General features: G+C 38.4%; 1 protein-coding gene across 4 annotated transcripts in view; it reads right to left on the bottom strand.

The window, feature by feature from the left end:
- The window catches only part of DIAPH3 (diaphanous related formin 3), a gene marked incomplete at its 5' end in the record, with an annotated part of 496,633 nt that overhangs the window by 452,043 nt on the left and 22,310 nt on the right, over nucleotides 1-22,280 (bottom strand). The window contains one exon of one of the 4 annotated variants that reach the window (XM_080798920.1): nucleotides 16,408-16,440. The exons of the other annotated variants lie outside the window; for them this stretch is intronic. Coding sequence (XP_080655046.1) covers nucleotides 16,408-16,440 — 33 coding nt within the window. The remainder of the gene's footprint in view (nucleotides 1-16,407; nucleotides 16,441-22,280) is intronic. 4 annotated transcript variants of the gene reach the window in all.

The following is a 22,280-nucleotide window of genomic DNA, read 5'->3' as shown; positions in this document are numbered from 1 at the left end:
AGGAGATAATGACTGAAATAATTGATTTTCTAAAAATCAGTTCATGACTACCAAAAGCGTAGCCACCGAGGAAGATTACCCAGACAAACAAGCCCACACCTAGGTAGCCCCAGTCAAGCTGCTGAAAATCCCAAGTAAAGGGCAAACCATAAAAGCACAGCCAGACATATGAACACACATTTTATACAAGATAAAAATGACACAAATAACTCATTTCGCACCAGAAACTACAACAAAAGACAATGGAAGGGCATCTTTAAAAGTCCTGGTAAGAAAACAACAGTCATCGTGGGATTCTATATCCAGTAAAAATACCTTTCAGAAAAAGAAGCGGAATGTAACACTTTGAGACAGCTAAAACTTGAGAGAATCGGTCTCCATCAGACCTGTACTCCAAAAGAGGTCAAAAGAAGTTTTTCAGGATGAAAAAAAAAAAAAAATGACACCAGATAGAATCCCAGATCTATAAAACGAAGAACAGAGATGTTACTTCGTCGGATGTTTATAATTTAAAAAAAACAAAAAACGAAAAGCTATATTCTACTCAAGCTGAGTAAAAATCCAGTGGCAGAAACAAGCATATAAAGAAGCAATTCTATATGGATATAAAAAAACTTAGCAAGAGGTATGGACAATGAGTTACAGCAGCAGAGAAAAGGGCACCCAACCTGTCCACATAAATACTCCTTTACTTTGGAAATAACCGAGAAATACACAATTGTCTCCACGTGATTAGAGGTCCCAAAGTGAGAGACTCTATGTGCCTCAGTACCCCAATTCTTGGTATTGGTTTTAAAAAATTATACCAAAAATTTAAGAATTGGAATTGGATCCTTTCCCTGTCCTCTGAATCACTACTTCACTGCTGTAACTTCTCCACAGAGATCAATTCCTGAGTGTTAAACACATGCCGACTCCACACACCACACACAAAGTAGCTGAATATGTTAAACTCATAATGAAGTGAAATTAAGCAAAACAGCATTAATGCAGCATCAATATTATAAATGTAAACATGTCAATGAATGGGAATAGTAAGCGTAAGCAATTCACAAGTTAATTTGTAAATATATAACCCACCGGTTCCATCAGTGATAGTTACCAAAAAAATTCTAATTTTGCCACGAACCAAAACTTTATAAGATTCTCTCAAAGTCACTGAGCCCCTTCTGTATTTTATACACTTGTGTTAAGAGCTTGAAAGGCAGCGTCAGGTTGAATGCATTTGCTAATTTTTTTTATTTTTTTTTTATTTTTTTAAGATTTTAGAGAGAGAACACAAGCAGGAGGAGCGACAGGCAGAGGGAGAAGCAAGCTCCTCACTGGACAAGGAGCCTGATATGGGACTCGATCCTGGGAACATGGGATCACGACCTGAGCTGAAGGCAGACGCTCAACCAATTCAGCCACCCAGGCGTCCTACATTTAATTTTTAAAATAAGGAAACTGCCTGGCTAAATAATAAAGGATGAGCTCCAAAACACTTTTATACATAACAATTTCATAGTATTTAACTTATACAACCCCAGAAATGAAAAAAATTCCATTACGTTTTTAGAAGTAGAGCTGCATTTGTTTCAATAAACAGCATCATAATTTGTACAACAACAACAATAAAATAGAATGAGCACACCGCTCGCATAGGCTTAGCACCTAAACTCTGGGGGAAGGTTGGATTTTATTCAAGTGGAAAACAATTTCACACATTACCACCAGGATAGCTAAAGGCAAGGTAGGAAAAATGATCACAAAGAGCCATAGGAGTAGGAGAAAAATACATACAATCCTCCTATGCTGGAACAGTAAATTGAATTTGTTGAGTACCTCGGGCTTAGAGTAAAAGCATCCCCAGGTATGTGATGCTCTTACGGAACCCTATGGCTATATTCCCATCATCTGGGCACTACTGACAAAGCTAGGTACAAAATGAACTTTACTTATCAAATCATTTTAAACGTTCTAAAGTTGTGGGGTGGGGGAGGGAGGGTTTGTTTTTGTTTCAAGGAAGGATGCTGTGATTCCACACAGAAATGAGGGTGGGTGTGAGAAACACTCCTAATTTTTCTTTCACAGAATTACTCAATTTGCTTGAAGGCACAATGGAACCCAAGAGCAAAAGTTTTAAATGATTTTGTCCATAAATACACAATATGAATCCCTGTTATGCTGACTAGAATTTGGTTATTTTGTATTCAGCAATTTCACTGGGAGGTTTCACAATCTGTGCACTTGCATAGCTACTTTTCGTTTTACATGAATTCTCTTAAACTTCAGCTAGAAACACAACCCAAGGAGGTAAACTATATCAATGACTTGCCTTTGCTGAAGAACTGGTTAAACACACAGAAGACTGAGAGAATTCTATTTTAATGCTGTTTGGAGGTGGTACACCACTCTTAATTAATATGGCTTCAGCTGTGTCTGGGGTGTACAGAGTTTTATAAATTAATATCACTTATCTTCACGGGAAGTTAAATGAGCACCCTACTGAGTATTATCTCACACTGATAATCAGTAATTACAGTTTAAATAAAATTAATTAAACCAAAAACAGGCTCTAAAAAACTATCTGGATTTTAAGCTATAGTATAACACTATAATAGTGACAAAGTTCTTTTACAGTGTTTTAAATACTAACAGCAGTGATTTTTTTTAATTTAAAACAAAAGGAAGATACTGTAATTATTAGCCATTTTAAATTTGAAAAGCCTGAAAAAGTATCCTAAATCTACTTCCTTAGAACCTCTAAGGGAGTACCTATTTTCATGCAATCCAAGAGAATTAAGCAAATAAAAGTTCATTGTAATTATAAGTCAACTCTGTGTGAATGCATACCTGAAATCTAGGAAAAAAATTACTTAAAATTATCTACCAATTTTCACGCAAACTTGTACTATATTTAAGAAGATAAAACACCTGGGTGGCTCAGTCAATTGAGTGTCCTACTCAAGTCATGATCTTTGGGGAGGGGGATTGGTGAGATGGACTTCCTCATCCAGGTCTGGGCTCTGTGCTCCTGGAGGAGTCTGCTTCTCTCTTTCTCTCTCTCTTCCCCTCCTCCTTTTGTCCCTCCCCCTGGCTTGTGCTCTCTCTCTAAAATAAATAAATCTTAGGGGCGCCTGGGTGGTTCAGTGGGTTAAAGCCTCTGCTTTCAGCTCAGGTCATGATCCCAGGGTCCTGGGATCGAGCCCCGCATCGGCCTCTCTGCTCAGCAGGGAGCCTGCTTCCTCCTCTCTCTCTGCCTGCCTCTCTGCCTACTTGTGATCTCTGTTTGTCAAATAAATAAATAAAATCTTTTTAAAAAATAAATAAATAAAATAAAATAAATCTTTTTAAAAAATTGAGGAAGGAGAAGGGGGGAAAAAAAACCTAACAGCTAAAATCGCTTGGTTTTTTAATTAACTTTATTACTAAACAAGCCAACTTGCTGATTAAAAAATGGGCTCCTGGGGCGCCTGGGTGGCTCAGTGGGTTAAAGCCTCTGCTTTCGGCTCAGGTCATGATTCCAGGGTCCTGGGATGGAGCCCCACATCGGGCTCTCTGCTCAGCAGGGAGCCTGCTTCCCTTCCTCTCTCTCTGCGTGCCTCTCTGCCTTCTTGTGATCTCTGTCAGATAAATAAAAAATCTTTAAAAAAAAAAAAAAAAAAAGTGGGCTCCTGAGTCTGAATTCTGGATCCTGCCCAGCCACCTGCTTGTTGTGTCACGCTAAGGAAGCTACTTAAATCTTTCTTGATAATACCTATCCTGGCGAGATGTTAGTAGGAAATGAAGCTCCTTCTCACCTTTCTGCTTTGGGTTAAGGCCTGAAATGCCTTCGGTGACCACTCTATCAAATGGATCCCTTACTCCCCATCGTCACCACACACAGTTTATTCCCTTTTCGTGTCCTTTCACAAGACTTATGAAAACATGTAATTTCTTCATTTATTTTGAGAAAGTTGATGGTCTCTTTCCCACTAAAATATAAGAGGCATGCTAGACAAACCATCAACTGTCTTAGTCACTGTGGTAGCCAGTCTCTAAGACGGTCCCAAATAATTCTGACTTGTATAAACAGTAGGATACCGTGGAAATTATGGAGTGTGGTTTCCAAGACCAGATCATGAAAGACTACACCAGGAAGACACTCAAGACCTGGGGGAGGTCCACATGGCAAAGAAATGAGCTAAAGAAACTAAAGAGACCGAGAAGCCTCTTGCCAACAGCCATGCAAGTGTGCCATCTTGGAAGCCCAGCTGAGCCTTCAGATGACTTATTATATAGTAACAGAGGACTACTAGATCCTCAGAGAGTAAGAATTATATAGCTCGAGCCAACATCTTCATTACAGTCTCATGGGACTCCAAGCCAAAACCACATACCGAAGCAACGACCAAATTCCTGCCCCCAGAAAAAGTGCAAGAAACTAAACGATTGCTGTTTTAAGTCACTAAGTTTTGGGGTAATTGTTAACACAGCAACAGGAAACTGTTACAGTCACTGCTGTATGTTCGGCCTACAGCACAGAACCTAGCAGATAGCTAGCAATCAATTAGCACGTGGTGTAAGTGAATGAGCAATTACTGGATAAAATATGTAAGATACAGTACCCTCCCTGAAGAGGCTCGCCAACTGAAGGAAAAAACAGGAGAAGCTACTATAAATAAAGATAAAATACATAGATGCCCCCAAGAAAAAAAATCATAAGCCAAATAAACTAGCAACAGAAAGGAATAAGTGATTAATTCTGGGGTGAAGGAATCTCAAAAAGAGGCTTGAAAAGAGGATACATCAGGGAATCCTGTGAGGCTGATGGGAGAATTATGGAAGATGGTACACGTTGACAGTCCAAAGACATGCTTGCCTGTTCCATGGTCTTAACTGAAATGCTGGTGACATCACAAGGACTAAGATAGAACTCTGTCAGTGGGAAATTGGGCATTCATCCTTACAGGTGTGAAGAACTAAACATCCCAGTCTGAGGCCACATCCTAGCATTCAGTAACAATTCCCACCAAGCCACCCACTATAACACTCTAACTTTAATAGCCCTCAGTGTTAGAAATAGCCCTTCTTGCCCTTAAATTTAGGTTTTAGTGAAATTCTAAGATATTCCTTAGCCAGAGGCTTTGACAAGAAAGTTTATCATCAACCCCCACCCCACCGAAATGTACCTACCTACAGTAGTTTATTCACATTTAAATTTCATAGTTATCTTATTCAATGAGAAGCATACTCACTAGGTTATTAAAATTCCTTGAAAATGAATTGTAGGGGCACCTGGGTGGCTCAGTCATTAAGCGTCTGCCTTTGGCTCGGGTCATGATCCTAGAGTCCTGGGATCAAGCCCCACATAGGGCTCCCTGCTCAGTGGAAGCATGCTTCTCCCTCTCCCACTCTCCTTGTTTGTGTTCCCTCTCTCACTGTGTCTCTGTCAAATAAATAAATAAAATCTTTCAAAATAAAATAAAATAAATTACAATATGCAGTATGCCTTCTACAGCCAACTGTTGCAGAGCTGCCAGTGAAGATGCCCACACAGGAAAAAACGGAGGTCCCCAACAATTACCAGCACCAATTTCCCAGTCAGAAGTGAACACCCTATAAATGGATTCACCAGCTCCAGCAAGACTTAGCATGACTGCAGCCTGAGCCAATGCCGTGCTTATAATCTCACGGAAGACCTCAAACCACCACTATCCCACTAAGCTGCTTCCAAATTTTAGACCCAAGAAACTGAAATGTTATATATTTATTTTTGTTTTAACCCACTCAGCTTTAGGATAATTATATAACAACAGAAGACTAATACAGAGCTCCTCATAGGATACTTTTAAATGCCTAAAATAGGTATAATAACAAAAACAGTATTATGAAAATATTTTAAAATTTTATAGTAATAGGTCTTCATGAACTCATCATAGAACACGGGTAATAGGAAATCTAATTTCAACGTAGTGTTGAACACAAACCACATTTTGAAGTATCTTCATTCACTATTGTGCTTTGAACATATCTGTTTTCTGTGGTATAATAAATTCACAGGTCAAATCCTACTGTATGTGTGTGTTTGGAATTTGTTTTCACCTACATTCATAATTTAAAAAAAAAAAACAAAAAACCTAAGTTTTACTTAAAGATTAATGAAGATAAAGAAATTAATTTTTTTTCTGTTCAAGTTCAAGGATACCATGCATTTTACTACAGACTCCTGGTGGTCCATGGCCTGCAGTTTAAGAACCCCTGGTAGGAACAGAATAACAGAAATCAGGGTGGAAAAGTAAACAACTCAAGTTCTAATGCCTTTCATGCACTGGTGGCAGAAACTACAAGACCTCAAGTTGAGACCAACCAGGAGAACTGCACCAGAAATGCTCAAAAACAGCTAGAAGCTTTTGAAGGAAGATGCTAACAGGAATGAAAAGTCTTCAAAGAACATCTAGGTTTCAATTAGAGCAAGAAGGAAAAACAAACATTCAAAGACAGGCTTTGACTGCCAACGGGCAAAGTAGGAGGGCTTGAGAAGACCAGAGGAGTTGGGAGAGGATATCAGAGAAAAAGAATAAATGGACCTGAATGGTTAGAGAGGCATCTAGGTGCTGATATGGATGAGCTATGACTTCTGATTTTGACTTAGATCAACAGAAAATCATCTGAATTGTATAATAAGGAAACAAATCATGAAACCATACAGACCGACTCTTCTTAAATCATCTTCTCTCTGTCCCTACTGCCACTGTCCTGCTTCTGGACACCTGGACAACAGCCACAGCCTCCTCACTTACCTCTAAGTCTGCTCTGTCCCTCTACACCCAAACACTCTGAGCTACTCTCTATATTGACATCATTTTGATCTTACTGAAATGTAAATCCAATCCTGCCCCTCACTCCTATGCTTAAAACCTTTCAACCTTTGCATCCCCATTATTCAGAGAAGGACATTCCAATTTTCCCATGGCTCAAGAAGGTCCGGCTTGATCCAAACTGCACTTTCACTCCAATCTCTTCACCATTCCAGCCCTCTTACGTTGTAGGATCCAGATGTAATGAAAAAGCCAGAGTCTCTTAAAAGTGCATGTTGTTCCCCGTGCCTAAAACCTATCCACAACCACAACTCCTATCCCATCCCCTTAATCTGGTTCATTTCAACTCCATCTTCAGCTCTCAGTTAACTATCTTAGGTAGGAGCCTTCCTGACTCAAGACTGGGCAAGATGCCCACAAGTCTGGTGCCTGCCATTAGGTAGTAACAACACTATTCTGAAACTACCTCTATCATATGTTTACTCAACCAGGGTATAAGAACAGAATTACTATTTTATTCACTACTGGACCTACTCCTAGAATTCCACATCATCCAAGCATATAATGGGTGTTCTATTCGTTTTTGTTAAGTGAATAATAAATAGCTTTCTATCTTCCATGTCTGGGATACAAGCCATTGCTTCTTGCTTTGCCAATTCCTTCCCAACAATATCAAGAAGAACTCCAAGTGTTATGGTTTTATATACTGAGAATAACCTAGACTCTTCCCAACACTGATCGTTTGAGTATTAGTCCCCTAGACTGAACACAACCTTGACTTCTGTAATGCAATACCACTTGAGAAGAAAAATATCCACTCAAAGGAAAAAAGTCACTTAAAAAGAATATCAAAACAATCCCTAAGTTACACCTACTCACATCTTTAAGTACAATTCTAATTTCTTATATGCAAATACTATATACATAAAAGGAAATATAAACTAGCTCTGTAGATAAATATTACACTTTTTAGAAGACATAGATGAGTAATACCGATAAACAAAATTTCCTGAAAACATCAACAATTGCTTTCTATTTGCCAACCCAACATTTCCACTAGGAATCCATTCAGTTAGTATCCAAGAAGTAAAATTATCAGGGTAAAAAATTACTACAACTCCTGCCAGCTTAGATTCCAAATTGTGCTTCAGAAGTAGCTGAAAAGTCACCTTCTCTACCAAGTCTTCTCCCAACATCAAAGCTGACATTACACTTCCAGTGAACACTAAATACAGTGCAATGGGCCTGGAACAGTATTACTGTATACCTATAAACTGTAAACTGCATACACATCTGCTTTCCCACTGTTCCCAGAGGCAGAGACAATCATATTTATCTTTGTATTCCTATAACAGTACTAACCACTCTAATGCTTAATGAATGAAGGGAGAAAAGGATGAATAAATGAGTCTGCACACCCACTACATCTTAGTATATTCAACTCTGAGAGCTCTTGATCTTATTCCCAAGTTTCTACTGATTTGAGTAGGAGCTCTCTAAACTATCCCATAAATATTTAAAGATTCTAAGACAGTACTTAAGTGTTACTACTGAAAACCTAAGTACAGGAAGCTCTAATTAACTCATATTAATGGGCTCAGAAAGGCTCACCTGACTTAGTGAATAATTTAAGCTTATAGAACTTATTTGATGTATTTTACCACATACATTCAATTGTCCTAGGCCATGCTGGTTTATCTACTTTACACAGAAAAGTTTCTTTTGAATATATCATTTCAAAGAAAAACTGGAAAATACCACACTCTCTGCATTGTTATTCATGGTTTTTAAACCTACCAAGGAAAATAGAAGTTCATAAAAATGCAAAATGAACTTAAATTATAGTACAGAAACTTTTATGTCCCATTAGGCCAATAAAGAAAATTTAAGTAATTCTTTTAAGTTAAGCTCTTTTTTTAAAGTTGATGATTTATGTTAAGTGAGTTGCAAGTGAGGCACATAATCAGATAAAATGATTATTTTCTTTCATAAGTACAATGTCCAATTTAGCATTTATCCCACAAGGGAGGTCACATCTAGGGAGATCCAAGAATAGCCTGCAGGTAGGCCAAACACAGTCCTGTTAAGCATATTCATCTGGGCAAATCTTCTTTGAGCAGATCACACTCACATAACACACTTAGTTAGGAACATGCTGGAGTCATCTGGTAGCTGTTATATCGAGATAGTCACAAGGCCCACAGAGAACAATGAAAGCCTCTCAAAGCACTCATCAGAACCCACACCCAGGTGTTACCTTCAATAGCTCAATTTGAGGAGAACCAGAAAAGGGAAATTTGAGGGGAACCAGAAAAGCCCCTACTTATATCTGGGGCCATTACTAGATCCGTGAAGTGGTTTTCCATACACAGTTTTCCCATGTCTTTTACAATTAAAAAAAAAGGAAAAAAAAAAGATTCATATCCTTTACTCATTGACATCTCTCATTCACACACAAAGGTCTCTCAGTTTTGTTTACTGGAAATACTATAAATAACTCATTTCTAATTACAGAAAACTTCTTAGAATATTTTTACAATTGTAATTCTCAGAATTAAGATCAATGACTAGGATACAGTTTTTCCTTATCAATTTAAAGGTCAGAAGTCTCATATAAGTGGCTTCAAGGGGGAAAAGCAGAAAACAAGAAAATATACTTTGAGATTTTATACTGGCACTCTCAGTGGAGAAAGGAATAGTATTTATAACTCTTTTGGTAAAGACCATGTTCTCTGGGATCAGTCTGTCATAGTCTTTTCTCACCGCCCCCATGACATTGAACAAGTTATTAAATCTCTCTTGCTCAGTTTTGCCATTTTTCAAAATGGGAACAGTAATTTTCACAAGCTTCTAATGGGGCATTAAGTATTTACAAAGCTAACATTTGGAACACTACTTAGCATAAAGCTAACAATTAGAGGGTCTTTATGTTGACTAAGAAATGCCTATCAAGTTAGAGAGGCAGGGTCCTACCATAAAGGCCTTATAGGTCATATTAAAGAGCTCAGGCTTGACTTACAGATAACAGGCACACCTAAGCAGTTTCAAATGAGGTAAAATACAGTCAGATATATAATTTAGATGGGTCAGCCTGGTGTGCAGGAAGCTGACTTTTTAAGGAGCAACAAAGTTTCTTGAAAATCCTGACAAGAGAGAGGGAGCCTTGTGCTCTGATAGAAGGAACAGAGAAAAGGATATAGATTCAAAAAATCATCATCAAGAAGCTACCTTCTATGAGAATATAGCAACAGAAACAAGCTTAAGAGGAAAGAAAGTCAAAGGTTTCATTTGGGGCATGTAGAGTTTCAAGTACCGATGAGACATCCATACAAAAGGTATTCAGTAGGCCAATGCGGTAATAGGTCTCAACTTAAAGGTCATAGACAAAGACATGGACTAAGGGGATCACCCCAGTCCAGTACTATACACAGAGGAGAGCAGTGGCTAAAGGAAAGAAACCTGATAAATAGTTTAAGACAGGCAGGGGACAACCACACAAAATACAAAAAGATCATAGGGATACAAAAAAATCAATAAAGTTTGTGTCCCTAAAAACAAGAAATATTTGTCCAAAGAGGAAGGGAATAACCATGTCAAGTATAGCCAATAAATCTAGTAAATTTCCAAAGACTATTATTTAATGAATATTACTGGGGATAAAAGTAGTCATTTCATAATGATTAAAGATTTACTGCAATCCCAAGTGTATATGCCCTTAATTGCAGAGCTTTAAAATATATGGAGCAAAACTTATAGAACTGAAAAGAGAAATAAAAATCCAAAATTATAGTTGGAAACTTCCCTCTTCCCTCTCAATTATTAGAACAAGTGAACAGAAAAATGCAGAATATATAAACAGTCAACCAATAGGACTTACAGACTAATTCTAAAACAAGCAGAATGCACACATAACATTCACACAGGTCACATTCTGGAAAGAGAGGACTCAAAACTGAAAATGATTGAAGTCACACAAACTATGGTCCCTGGCCACAAGAGAATTAAGTTTTAAGTCAGTAACAGAATGATCAGGAAAAGCCAAATATTTAAAAGTTAAACACAGATCTAAACCAATGGGTTAAAAAAGAAATCAACAGGAAATTAGAAGATATTTTGAATATTCAGAAAATGATACAGCTAAAGTAGCTCTCAGAGGAAAATTTATAGTGTAATTTTTTTATATTAGGAAGCAAAAGCCTCAAATCAATTATGTAAGTTTCTACTTTAAGAAACCATAAAAAGATTAAGGCAAAAGGAAAGATAAAAGCAAAGTTATCATCCAGAAATTAATGAAACCTAAAACTGTTTTTCTGAGATCAATAAAATTGACAAATCTCTACCCAGACTAAGCAGCAGGGGGGGGGGGCAGATAGAAGACGAGTTACTAATCAGGATTAGAAAGGGGAAAAAAAAAAATCAATAAAGATACTATATATAAAAGGATACGGCAATATCACAAAAACCGAATTCAAAATACAGATATGAAAAAATTCCTTGAAAGCCCAAAGCCCACTCAAGAATGATTTGAATGGCCCTGTATCTTGTGATAGACATTACAAGATAGGAATAGCAAATAAGCACAGTAAAAGATGCTCAACATCATTAGTCATTAGGGAAAACAATTTGTCAATTTTCTTACACAGTTAGTCATAGTTACCACCTGATTCCCCTTCCAAAATGAAAACCGGTCCACAAGAACTATACCCAAATGTTCACAGCTTTACTTAGTCCCCAAAAACTAGAAACCCAAACTACTGAATATAGAAACTGTAGTATGACCAAACAATGGAATACTATTCAGTAATAAAAAGAACAAATTTCTGATACACCAAAGCACAAGAGGGGTCTCAAAAGCGTTATGCTAAGTAAAAGAAGCCAGACACTCCATTTATATGAAACCTACAAACTGAATTGTGTAGTGCAGTAAGTTGACTCATGATTCCCAAGAACCAAAATGGGCAGGGGGTTAGGGGAGGGCAGGAAGGATTGACCATAAAGAGCACAAAGGGAATCTTTTGAGGGTGATGGAAAGCTTTTCTATCATAATCATTGTCTATACATGATTGCATATATTTGTCAAAATTCATCAGGTTACACCCATAAAATTGGTGCATTATGTTCTAAGTAAATCCTTCCCCTTTCAAAAAAAAAAAAAAAAAAAAAGGCATATTCCTACTTATACCACTAGTACAGTGAATGCATAGTTCACCAAGCATGTTGGCAGTGTTTCTCCCTTAAAAAGCTCGATCACCAGGGATACCAAGGCTCCACAGCTAAATGAGTCCTGCGCATTCACACTGCTAGTAAGTGGCAGAAATAGCACCTGAACCCAGACTTCCACTTTCAACCACAGGTCATTAAGTGAAGAGCAGACACTTGGAGAGACCGGAGGACCTCTTCTGGTTGCTGTCTAAGCCAATGTCCATTTTCAAGCTACGGTTGTGAGCCATGTGTGGGACAAGAAATCAATGCAGTGGATCTGATCTGCACCCGTAACTTTTTTTTTTTTTTTAATGGAATGGAGAGGAGTAAAAATGCAATAGAAAAGAGTGGAAAAGATCAGAGTTCGCAATGCTCAGAAACATTAAATAATTGTTTATAAAATTGTTTCAGTTGTGGGAGAATTTATATGTGTATGTGTGCTGGGCTACAAAATGAAGGGTACTTCTTACTGTAGGTCCTGGCCAAGAAAGTTTGTAAATTACTGCAGGCCACACCAGAGATTATGATAGTAATAGGGGCTGCAGGAGGGATAAAAGACAAGACAATCAGCAGGAGCCCCACACTTTAAACAAATGGTTGTGAGGGACAGTAAGCAAGTTAAAACAACTTCTAGACCACAAAAACACTCCGCGGACACACTGATGGAGAATTCAACATCGTGTCGCCCATGTTCAGTTGCTTTCTGTTTACCTTTCCAAACTGGGCTCCCTTCACTGTCCTTGTCTCAATCCTTTTGTCTCTTCACGGAAAGAGTTCTTTTCAACCCAGATAGAGACAATGGATGGTTGTAAACTAAACGACCTTTTCACCTTGCATTGCTCTCTATACATCGTGAATGCTCAAATATTTGTAGAAAGAACATGGTTTCAAGTATATGAACTCTGCCCAGGGATCTCCACACCAGAGCAGGACTTTCTTCCCACAACCGGACAGTGTTCTATGAAATCCTGACTGTAACTCAAGAAATAACTTGAAACGTGAAATATTTTTGTAGGCCTTCATCACAACAAATTAAAAAGAGATGGATTTTTAACATTAAGGCTTCCCAGAATGTTTCAACTTAATGTTTCTAAAATACTCATTCAAACATGTGACTATAGGTGACACCATTCTTATGCACCTTCTCTCAAGTTCTGCCCAAAACACGCTATTCTCACATTAAAGAGTTCTAAATTGGGGCACCTAGATGGCTCAGTTAAGCGTCTGCCTTCAGCTCAGGTCATGATCTCAGGGTCCTGGGATCCAGTACTGCATCAGGCTCCTCGCTTAGCGAGGAATCTGCTTCTCCTTCTCCCTCTCCCTCTGCCTGCCTCTCCCCCTGCTTGTGCCCTCTCCCTCTCTGTCAAATAAAATCTTTCTTAAAAAGTTCTAAATCAAGAATACACATGCAACATGTATGTGGGGCAGCCACTTTAATTAAAAAACATTGGCAGCACACACTAAAGCTTCCACGGCAAATGCTTCCCTGAGCTCTAACTCCCCAGAAACACTTTACGGAGGCTCTAAGATAACCAGCTACCCTTACCTCCTTTCCTCCAAGTTGTACACTGGTCTGTGACACAGTGTATAAGGCTCAACTACAGATGCATCACATCACCCCACTGTCTATACATTGGAAAATATTTTTAGAGGGGTGTAAAAGGGACAAAAATGAATGCAGCCATTCAACACATTTCAGCTTAAGCCAAACTCGGAACTCTATGAGGAAAGTAGAGAAGGTATAATTAGTCCTGCTTTACAAATAAGTGAACAATCAAGTTAATTGATTTGCCAAGGTCAAAGAGCTAAGAGGTGAAGTTCGGTCTTTCCACAAGAGTTTCCGGATTCCTCATCCAATGCCCTTTCCACAGTGCCTCAATCAATGAGTAAGGTTTGCTTTTCAGAGCTTCTTATTCAGCAGAGCCAGGCTTCTTCTCTATGCTCTACAGCAAAGCATCCAGCCGCCTGCTTGATCCTTCCCTACTCAAGAGCCCCAGCCTACTCAAGAGCCAGGCTAAAGTACAAGAGCAGAAGTGAGCAGTCGGAGCGGGGGAGACCAGTCAGCTGGTCAAGAGGGAAAAGGTTAAGGAGGAATCTAGAAGAAACATTTGTAGGCACACTGAAGATAAAAGCAGGGACAAGGCAACCATCAGGGATCCAGGCAGGTGGTCAAAAGTCTGACAGCAAGCTCTTACCAAAGCTGTTTTTTGTTTTTGTTTTGTTTTTAAAGCTTCTTTACCCTGTACAAAGGCAAGTGTCCATTTCTGGAAAGCCTAACCAGGACCAAGCTATCCCCATGTCCAAGGAAACCACAATACTAGGCAAGTAATCAAAAACAGGGATTCACTCTTTTATTCTTTCAATGAAAAACTAATGAAAATGCTTACCATGTACCAGACAGCATATCTGGAATTAAAATACCACTTCTTCCTTGAAGATGTTTAAACTGATAAGATCATAAAGTGATATACTGCTTTGATTAAAATACCACACAAGACACTATGGTAACTTCGCAAAAGTTCTGACCTTCCCAAGTCGGGTTACAAGGATGAGGGGAGAGCAGGGATGGAGGCAAAAGGGAGAGAGAAAACTACAGTCTTCACTGAGGAGGAGCCCATTTATTAACATAAGATCAGAGCAAGGCGGCTTCCAGAATGACCTGCTGGGGCCACTCTAGAAAAGAAACAGGACTGTTTCTAGAACTTAGAGTAGAGGCTGTGGGTTGGCAATGTACAAGGTCAATCCTAACGAGGGTAAGAGCAGCAGCTAAATGGAGAGAGGAAAAAAATGCTTAGTGGCCATAAAATATGAACAAATCTCACCTGTCCTAGAATAGCATTCAGCTATAGAAAGGAACAAAGTAGCAATACAAGCTACAACGTGGATAACCCTTGAAAACATTATGCAAAGCGGTCTTTTGTGACTGAATGCTTTCACGTATCATGACTCCATTCATGGGAAATGTCCAGAAGTGGCAGTCTCTAGATTATGTAGCCTGGCCACTGCCTCGGGCTGACGGAGTTGGGGATGAGTGACTGCTTATAAGTAGGAGGCTTCTCTTTGGGTGGTGGAAATGTTCTAAAATTTGATTGTGGCGATGCCTGTACAACTCTGAATACACCAAAAACTATTCAGTTGTACACTTCACATGGGTGAACTATATGCTAGATGAACTGTATTTTAAGAAGGCTCTTACAATTCTATCATTGTATATTCTCATGGATGTTCGAACCAAAAATTGCAGGTGGTTTTATTATCAGTCCTAAGCAGCCATTTGAAGGCTAAGTCAGCACAGTAAGCATAGGGTTTTGGAGCTTTGTGGAACAAGATTCAAGCCATAGCTGCACCCCTGGCCAGCTGCACATACTTGGGCAAACTGCTTACTTAACCTACCTGACCCTCCGTATAACTGAGGGCCAAGATGAGGACAACATCTACCTTACGAGGTAAGAAATTACATGTCCTCTATGTAAGCATTCCATATCACTACAACTTTCTAAATGCTGTTATATGAAAAACATTATCCAGAAAAGCTTACATCAACCTTCTTTGCTTAGATCTTACCCAGAGAAATAAAACAGAATATTCTAATTGAATTTCTTCCATCTTGCATGTCAAGATCTAGATCTCATTCAACTCCACATGTCCACTTTATCCAAGTACCCAAGATAGTCCTTTGGATCACATAGGTGCCAAACATTTTTTTTGAGAGCTTACTGTGTTCTAAGCACCCTGTTTCATATTAAAGCTGAATTCAAATTCAAAACCAGGTCAACAGGGCACTGCGCTTTGTCCCACCATGCTGACTTTTTTTTTTTTTATATTATTATTTGGGTGGACCTTGTTGCTCTTCTTATTATCCCTTATCATTAGCCATGAGTTACATTCAAAAATCTATTTCTCAAAAACATGTACTCGAATAAACAAGAAATCTGTAACGGTGCTATAAAGTGTTCATTACTGATAAGCAACAATAGGCAGAACAAATAGGAAGGTTCTCTTGTTTTTGAACAATATTTTTTTTAAATACATGCATGAGATTTTAGTCTGGTTTACTTTAATTAGCAACTACATATTTCAAAACGCTAAATATCTTTAGCTATTTTTTAACCTCTTTCTGAAGTGCGCGAATCATCCCCAAAGAATGAGAGCTGATTTGAATGATTCAAAGTTGACTAACAATTTGTAATTAAACAAATTTTTTAAATTAACATATCAACTAGTTCCTTTTACTACTTAAAAGCAAAAAATGTCATGTATTTTTTTTAATCCGTTCTGCCTCTTACTTTGGCACTATAAAAAACAGCATATTTCCAAAACATGCAGGTTTTTAAGCAGTTTCAAAGGTGTTAGCATAGCATGGCATCCGCATTACATGGTTAGTTAAGATTCACAATGGAAGAAATGTTGGGCATAACCTTACCATATCATCCGTCAGTGTCTTAATATTTAAATGCTGCAAATGAAAGAAACCAATCATATCAGTAATTTATAACAGCTTTTTTTTATTTTCGTTAATAGAATACGTTTAAAAATTCTACAATGCTAAGTTGAATGTAATTAAATTCCTGACAGTCCAATAAAAATGAATTATATATTGCTTTAATCACCTTCTCAAGAAGATGGACAAAAGGTACCCTGAATAGCGTAGTTTCAAACGTTTCTCAAGATTTCTTGGACTTGCAAACCTGATAAACTAGAAACCTGTGCTACAACAAATATATATTCCTGATTAACAATATTTGTTACCATTAAGTATATGGACTTAGAACACAATGGATAGGGAGATTTAAAACATGAAAAAAAATCTGAACTACAAGACAGTGAAACTTTAAATCTACCATTAGCATGCAGCATAGTAGATAATGAAGTACTTTGCTGGCTTAATTAACTTAAACAATTCTAGTAACGAAGAGAGTACTGGAATGACTATTTGCATCTTTAACATCAGTTTGATTTATCACCAGTGGTGACAGTAGACACTTTTCAATTTCATTGCTAGCTTCTTTGAGAACCCTTTTGCTGATTTCCCTGCTAGACAAACATAAGGCCACTTTACAAAGTGAATAAATTAGTTTCTTACAAAGTGGTGTTCAAAAGAAAAAAGTATTTAGAGGAAAAAAAGACAACCAGAAATCTAAGTTTTATAAATTCCGGAGTCAGGCAAGATTTTGTATTCAAGGAGCCGGAATCAATTTCCAATGCTTCCTTGTCTTATTCAGTAGCATTAGACCATTTAAAAGGGCAGAGAAAGGGTCAAGTGCATTCCTAAATAGATCCTATTTTAGAAGTATAAAAGAACATGTGTTAGCATTCATCATCTAACAGCCTGAGTGGCACTGAATTCAATGCAGATGGGATGAAATTTGTCATTCATATTTGTATACTGGAATACATATTTATGCTCATCAATCTACCTGAGGGATGATACAGATTAAAAAATTGTACAGAACAAATCACTATCCCAGATTCTCTTGCTCTTTGACCAAGACGTTCCTTCCTCTAGGGCAAGGAATACAGTAACTGGAGGGGCCCAGAGAAAGCTTTGTGTATAACCAAAGCTGAGTAACTAACCCACCACATTTAATAGCCACACCACTAGGTTCTAGCCTAAATGTTCTGTTCAACTGGGGAAAAAGGAGAGTACTGAATTAACTGGTATTTAATTCTGGGCTAGAAGTTGTCTTCAATATTACCTTCAGTCCTTGAAAATAACAAGCACAGAAGTCCTTAAGAGTGGATATACCCCTGGGAAGAACTATTAAGATTTCTGAGGTACTTAGGGTCACAGTCTCCTCCCAGAGGCCATTACTACAATTAGACACCAGTCTACATGGCTCTCAAGTTCACAGGAAAAGGAGCAGTAGAAAGACTGTGTGGGGTGCCCCTCCCTCTAACTGCCTGCTGTATGCGCCAGTTTCCTGCCAACAGAGATTTCCAGCCCACTGCCCATGGTTAACACATCTCTATTCTTCTGCCAGAGATACCACCCCAATCATAATGGGCATCGGGCATCGCACCTGAAAGGGGTCGTTCTGCATTCCTCTCACAAGAGGAGAGGACGACAGCCGATTACCAAGACAATGGCATTCTAGGTGACCTAATGCTTAAAAAGTCAGGCCACAGAAAAAGGATAAGGCTGGAATCCTGTTTAGAGAAGTACACTATGGTAAAAAGAAAACACCTTCCTCAGTGAAATAGTCCCAAATACCAGTTCGAGTTGCCCGAGGAAAATGCCATAAAAGCAACTGCGAGGGAATGGAAAGAAACAATTTTTAAAAACTAGAGTAGAGCCCAAGGAAGATTCATGATCTAAAGACTGCAGAAAAGATACAGAAAGCACAATACCAAACAGGAAAAGTGGGTAGTGGAGGTTACAGGATGCAAAACATAGAACATGTAAATACCCAGAAACAACATTTTTTGTAAAACTTCGAAGGTCTAAAGCTACATAGCCCTTTCAGTTAGAGTTGAACTCGCAACTCAGAATATAACAGTCACCCTTATGTAGAAGAAAGATGCGTAAGATCAATTTTTTTGGTCAAAACTTCTTTAGATGGTGAAACCATCTCACTGAGAATCTAGCTTTAGTGGCATCTGGGTGGCTCAGTTGGTTAAGCGAATGCCTTCAGCTGAGGTCATGATCCCAGGGTCCTGGGATCGAGCCCCATTGGACTCCCTGCTCATGTGCTCACGCTCGCTCGCTCTCTCTCAAATAAAAACTTAAAGAATCTAGCTTTTAAAAGGACTCCATTTGTTCAATGCTTTAGTTTTTTCAAAACTATGTAAGCACATAGGCATGACCAGTTACTAGCTATATTATGAACAATATTCTACAAAAAAGAACATGTGATGAATTATGACAGAATTATAATGCAGGGGTAAGAAAACTCAAAGGGATCCAAGTGCAGGAAGTTTAACAACAGTCTTAGAGAAAAAACAAGAAGCCAAGGTTTAACAACAGTCTTAGAGAAAAAACAAGAAGCCAAGGTCAAAACAAGGCCAAGGCCAACAAGTTCCTTCTCTGGAAAGCACCTGCCTATCAATTCTCCCCACCATCCATACCAAGACCCAGAGAAGCCAGTAGGGCAGGAAGTGATGGCAAATTCAAGGACACTCAACAGGACCGCAGGTAGTGACTAACAGAGTAAAGAGCTGGAAAACCAATCCAAAAACTTTGGTTCCTATTCCAAAACAGGGAAACCAGAATAAGTGTCATTTCAAGATTTAGCTTTCAAAAAAAGAGAAATTGCATAGCTATTTGTTTATATGCATGCAATATGAATCAGCATTCAAAAATTTAAATAGATCTATACATGAGTAATTTTCCCTAAAAACTGAAATATCCAATCCCAGTCGACTTCAAACATGACCCAAAGGAAAAATAGACATGGCTTATTTTTAAAAATGTACAGTTTTATCAAGTGGTACCTTTTTGTAAGATATTTGCAAAGTCAAGTTTTCTATGAAGTGGACATTATGTCGATGTTTAGATCACAGACTCCTAAAAAGTCCAACGGGCAGGAGAAAGGAAAGAATAGACATAAAACCCTCAGGTAATTCTATGGGGTTTCGGCCTTTTTGTAGTAGATCTAAAACTACAAGGGTGACATCCTTAATTTAAAAAAGAAAGAACTTTATTATAAAAAGTTACAGCCTTTTTACTGCTACTCGAAGGTACTGTTTATGTCTGGTTAGCCAAGACACTTAAAAAAATGTAGTTGTTTGTTTGATAGCTATCAGCAATGCTTTTTACTCTGGCTTCTGCTTGGGGGAAGTAGGAACTGCACCCATCAATCCACCTCACAAGTAGCATTTGCTGATACCCATACCAAGAAGGGAATGGAAACATTCAATGGAAGCAGATGTGACCACTTTAAAAGTAACCTAATAGCAACTTTTGTATTTGTACCTCCACACACATACACAGAAATTGAAAAGCATACAGTTTTAGACCTACTAAAACATTCATACCTAAATGTGATTTTGTGATCTTTAGTTACATTACCTGGTCTATGATTGCATAGGTGTTATTTATGCTTTATGGCAATGGGATAAATCAAATGGGCAATAATTTCAAAAACAGTTCTGTATGCAGAACCATTGGCAAATGGTTCAGGTGTGGTATTAAAGCACGTCAGGGCTCCTTTCCCAAGCCAAAAAAACTCACCTTTCTTCCTGTGTTCCTATGTTGCTCAGTTGACTAATTCTACTTTCTCCTAAAAAAGTAAGGAACACCTCATATAGATAGGGAGGAATGTTTTTTGTAATGACAATTCCTAGGATGAATGGTCAAGAGGATCACTCTGGAACTGAAAGAGAAAAGGTCTTTATAGTTTTGTTTTTTGTTTTTTGGGGTTTTTTTTGGATCCTATGTTCTTTTGAAGAAAGAAAAGGTAGAAATACAGAACATAGGTCTCTACATTCACATTTAAGCAAGGCATCAAAACCTTTACTGAAGACCATACATGCTGTCAAAAATAGATCTAGAGCTTGCAGAGCACTGTATGAAATGCTGCAAATATCAAGGGGCCCGTCCCCAGCCAACTTAGTTTACAAAGAAATAAACAAGACCAGTTAAACTATAGAATACAAAGCAACATAAAAACCCAAGGTCCACATACACTTAAAAAAAGAAGAAGAAGAAGACAAAGAAGAAGAATCCAAGCTGTAGCCCAAGACTTTTAGCAAATTTTCTATTTTCTTTCATTGGATAGCACACTGCAACCGGCAGGAAGCAAAGGATCTGTCCATTCATGTCATTAGTTACATGGCACCCACTACCAAATGTCAAGCTAATAAGCTCTGATCACTGTCAAAGTCAAATACACGGTACTATTTTAATAATTTTTAGCTGTTGCAATTTAATTTCATCAATTTACATCCTTTAACTAAGTCATTATGACGAATCGTTAGTGAACGAGGAAAACTTGTAGATTAAAGCCTCTGAAGGCGCCTGACTCAAACCCAATTTCATCAATGAGACCCTCTCGGCCACCTGGTTTACACCTTGTTTGTGTGCACTAGAACACACCAAGATTTTCTCTGTGAAAGATGACGACAAGGTCTCGGCTTCTCAACATTCTGACTCAGTAGGTCTAAAGTGGGGCTTAGGCATCCACAGGCTCCAAGTGGCAATGCAGCCACCAGCCCAGGACCCCGTGAGAAACACCGCTCTGCACTCCACCGTCACCAGCCATGAAATATCCCTTGAGCCTGCACACATTCGAAACTCTCATCAGGTGGCTCTCTTAAAAACCAGTGTCCCCGAAACAAGCTAAATGAAGGGTACAGGTAGAAAGTACAAGCCATTTTTTAAAGTGAGAAACACTGAGCTGGTACAATTGGAACAGGTCTTACTGCCATGTAGTGAGAGGCACCAATTAGTACTGTTTTAAGAGAATTCAACACTCTCTAGGGGGTAGGGTGAATTATCGCGTCATTTATTCAAATGCTTAGTCTATCCCTAAAGGTACAATAATTCTACCCTGTAAGCATATATTCAGTACTGAAGGATCAAGGCTTGCTCATTAGATCAAACCAGGACATAACACTATTTGCCTGTCAAAGTACGTGCATAATAGGTTCCTGACACAACAAATTTACATCCAAAAGGAAAAATGGATCAAACTTCTTTTAATTTTAAGGTGTGGGTGATGCTGTGGTAATGCACTGCTCACACTTGTTTCCAATTCCAGATTATTCCTTTCCACCAAATACTAACGTGTGCTTTATCCTACATTTCTGGCCCACACACCTGTTTAATGTCAATGCCAATTGTGAAGACCACAGGAATGTAAAGGTGTAGGACTAATCATGACACTAACCACACCTACAGAGCCTAAGGTTCATTTCCCAGGCAACGATACAACATTCCTAGATGTGAAAATATTCAAGGACTCCATATTTAACAGCTCAGAAACGTCCAAAAATAATACTGAAGCTTTCATAGCACCGCGGATAAGAGTAGAGCTGGCTCTTTGATAACCTGAAGAAAAGCTCTTGACTGGCTTTTCATGCGGTCATATTTTTAGTCCCCCGTAGAGAAAGTAAGACATGTTAGGGACAGGTGAGAATGAGTAAAATCTCTCCAGCTTCTTTTGATCTGTTCATTTATTCAAAACCAAACTGTGCCTACCTCAGAAAAATAAACACCTGGCCATTACCCCAGTCTTCTCTACTCTCACTCGCCAGAGAATCTAACCTCCCTTCTCCATAATTCCTCCTTTGGGAAAGGAGAGTCCTCGAGATACATTAGCTTGCAGGAAGAGACATCAGCCAAGCATTCACAGAAGT

Source organism: Martes martes (genome assembly GCF_963455335.1).
Source record: "Martes martes genome assembly, chromosome: 3".
NCBI classification, from domain to species: domain Eukaryota; kingdom Metazoa; phylum Chordata; class Mammalia; order Carnivora; family Mustelidae; genus Martes; species Martes martes.
This window is presented reverse-complemented; position numbering and strand designations above follow the sequence as displayed.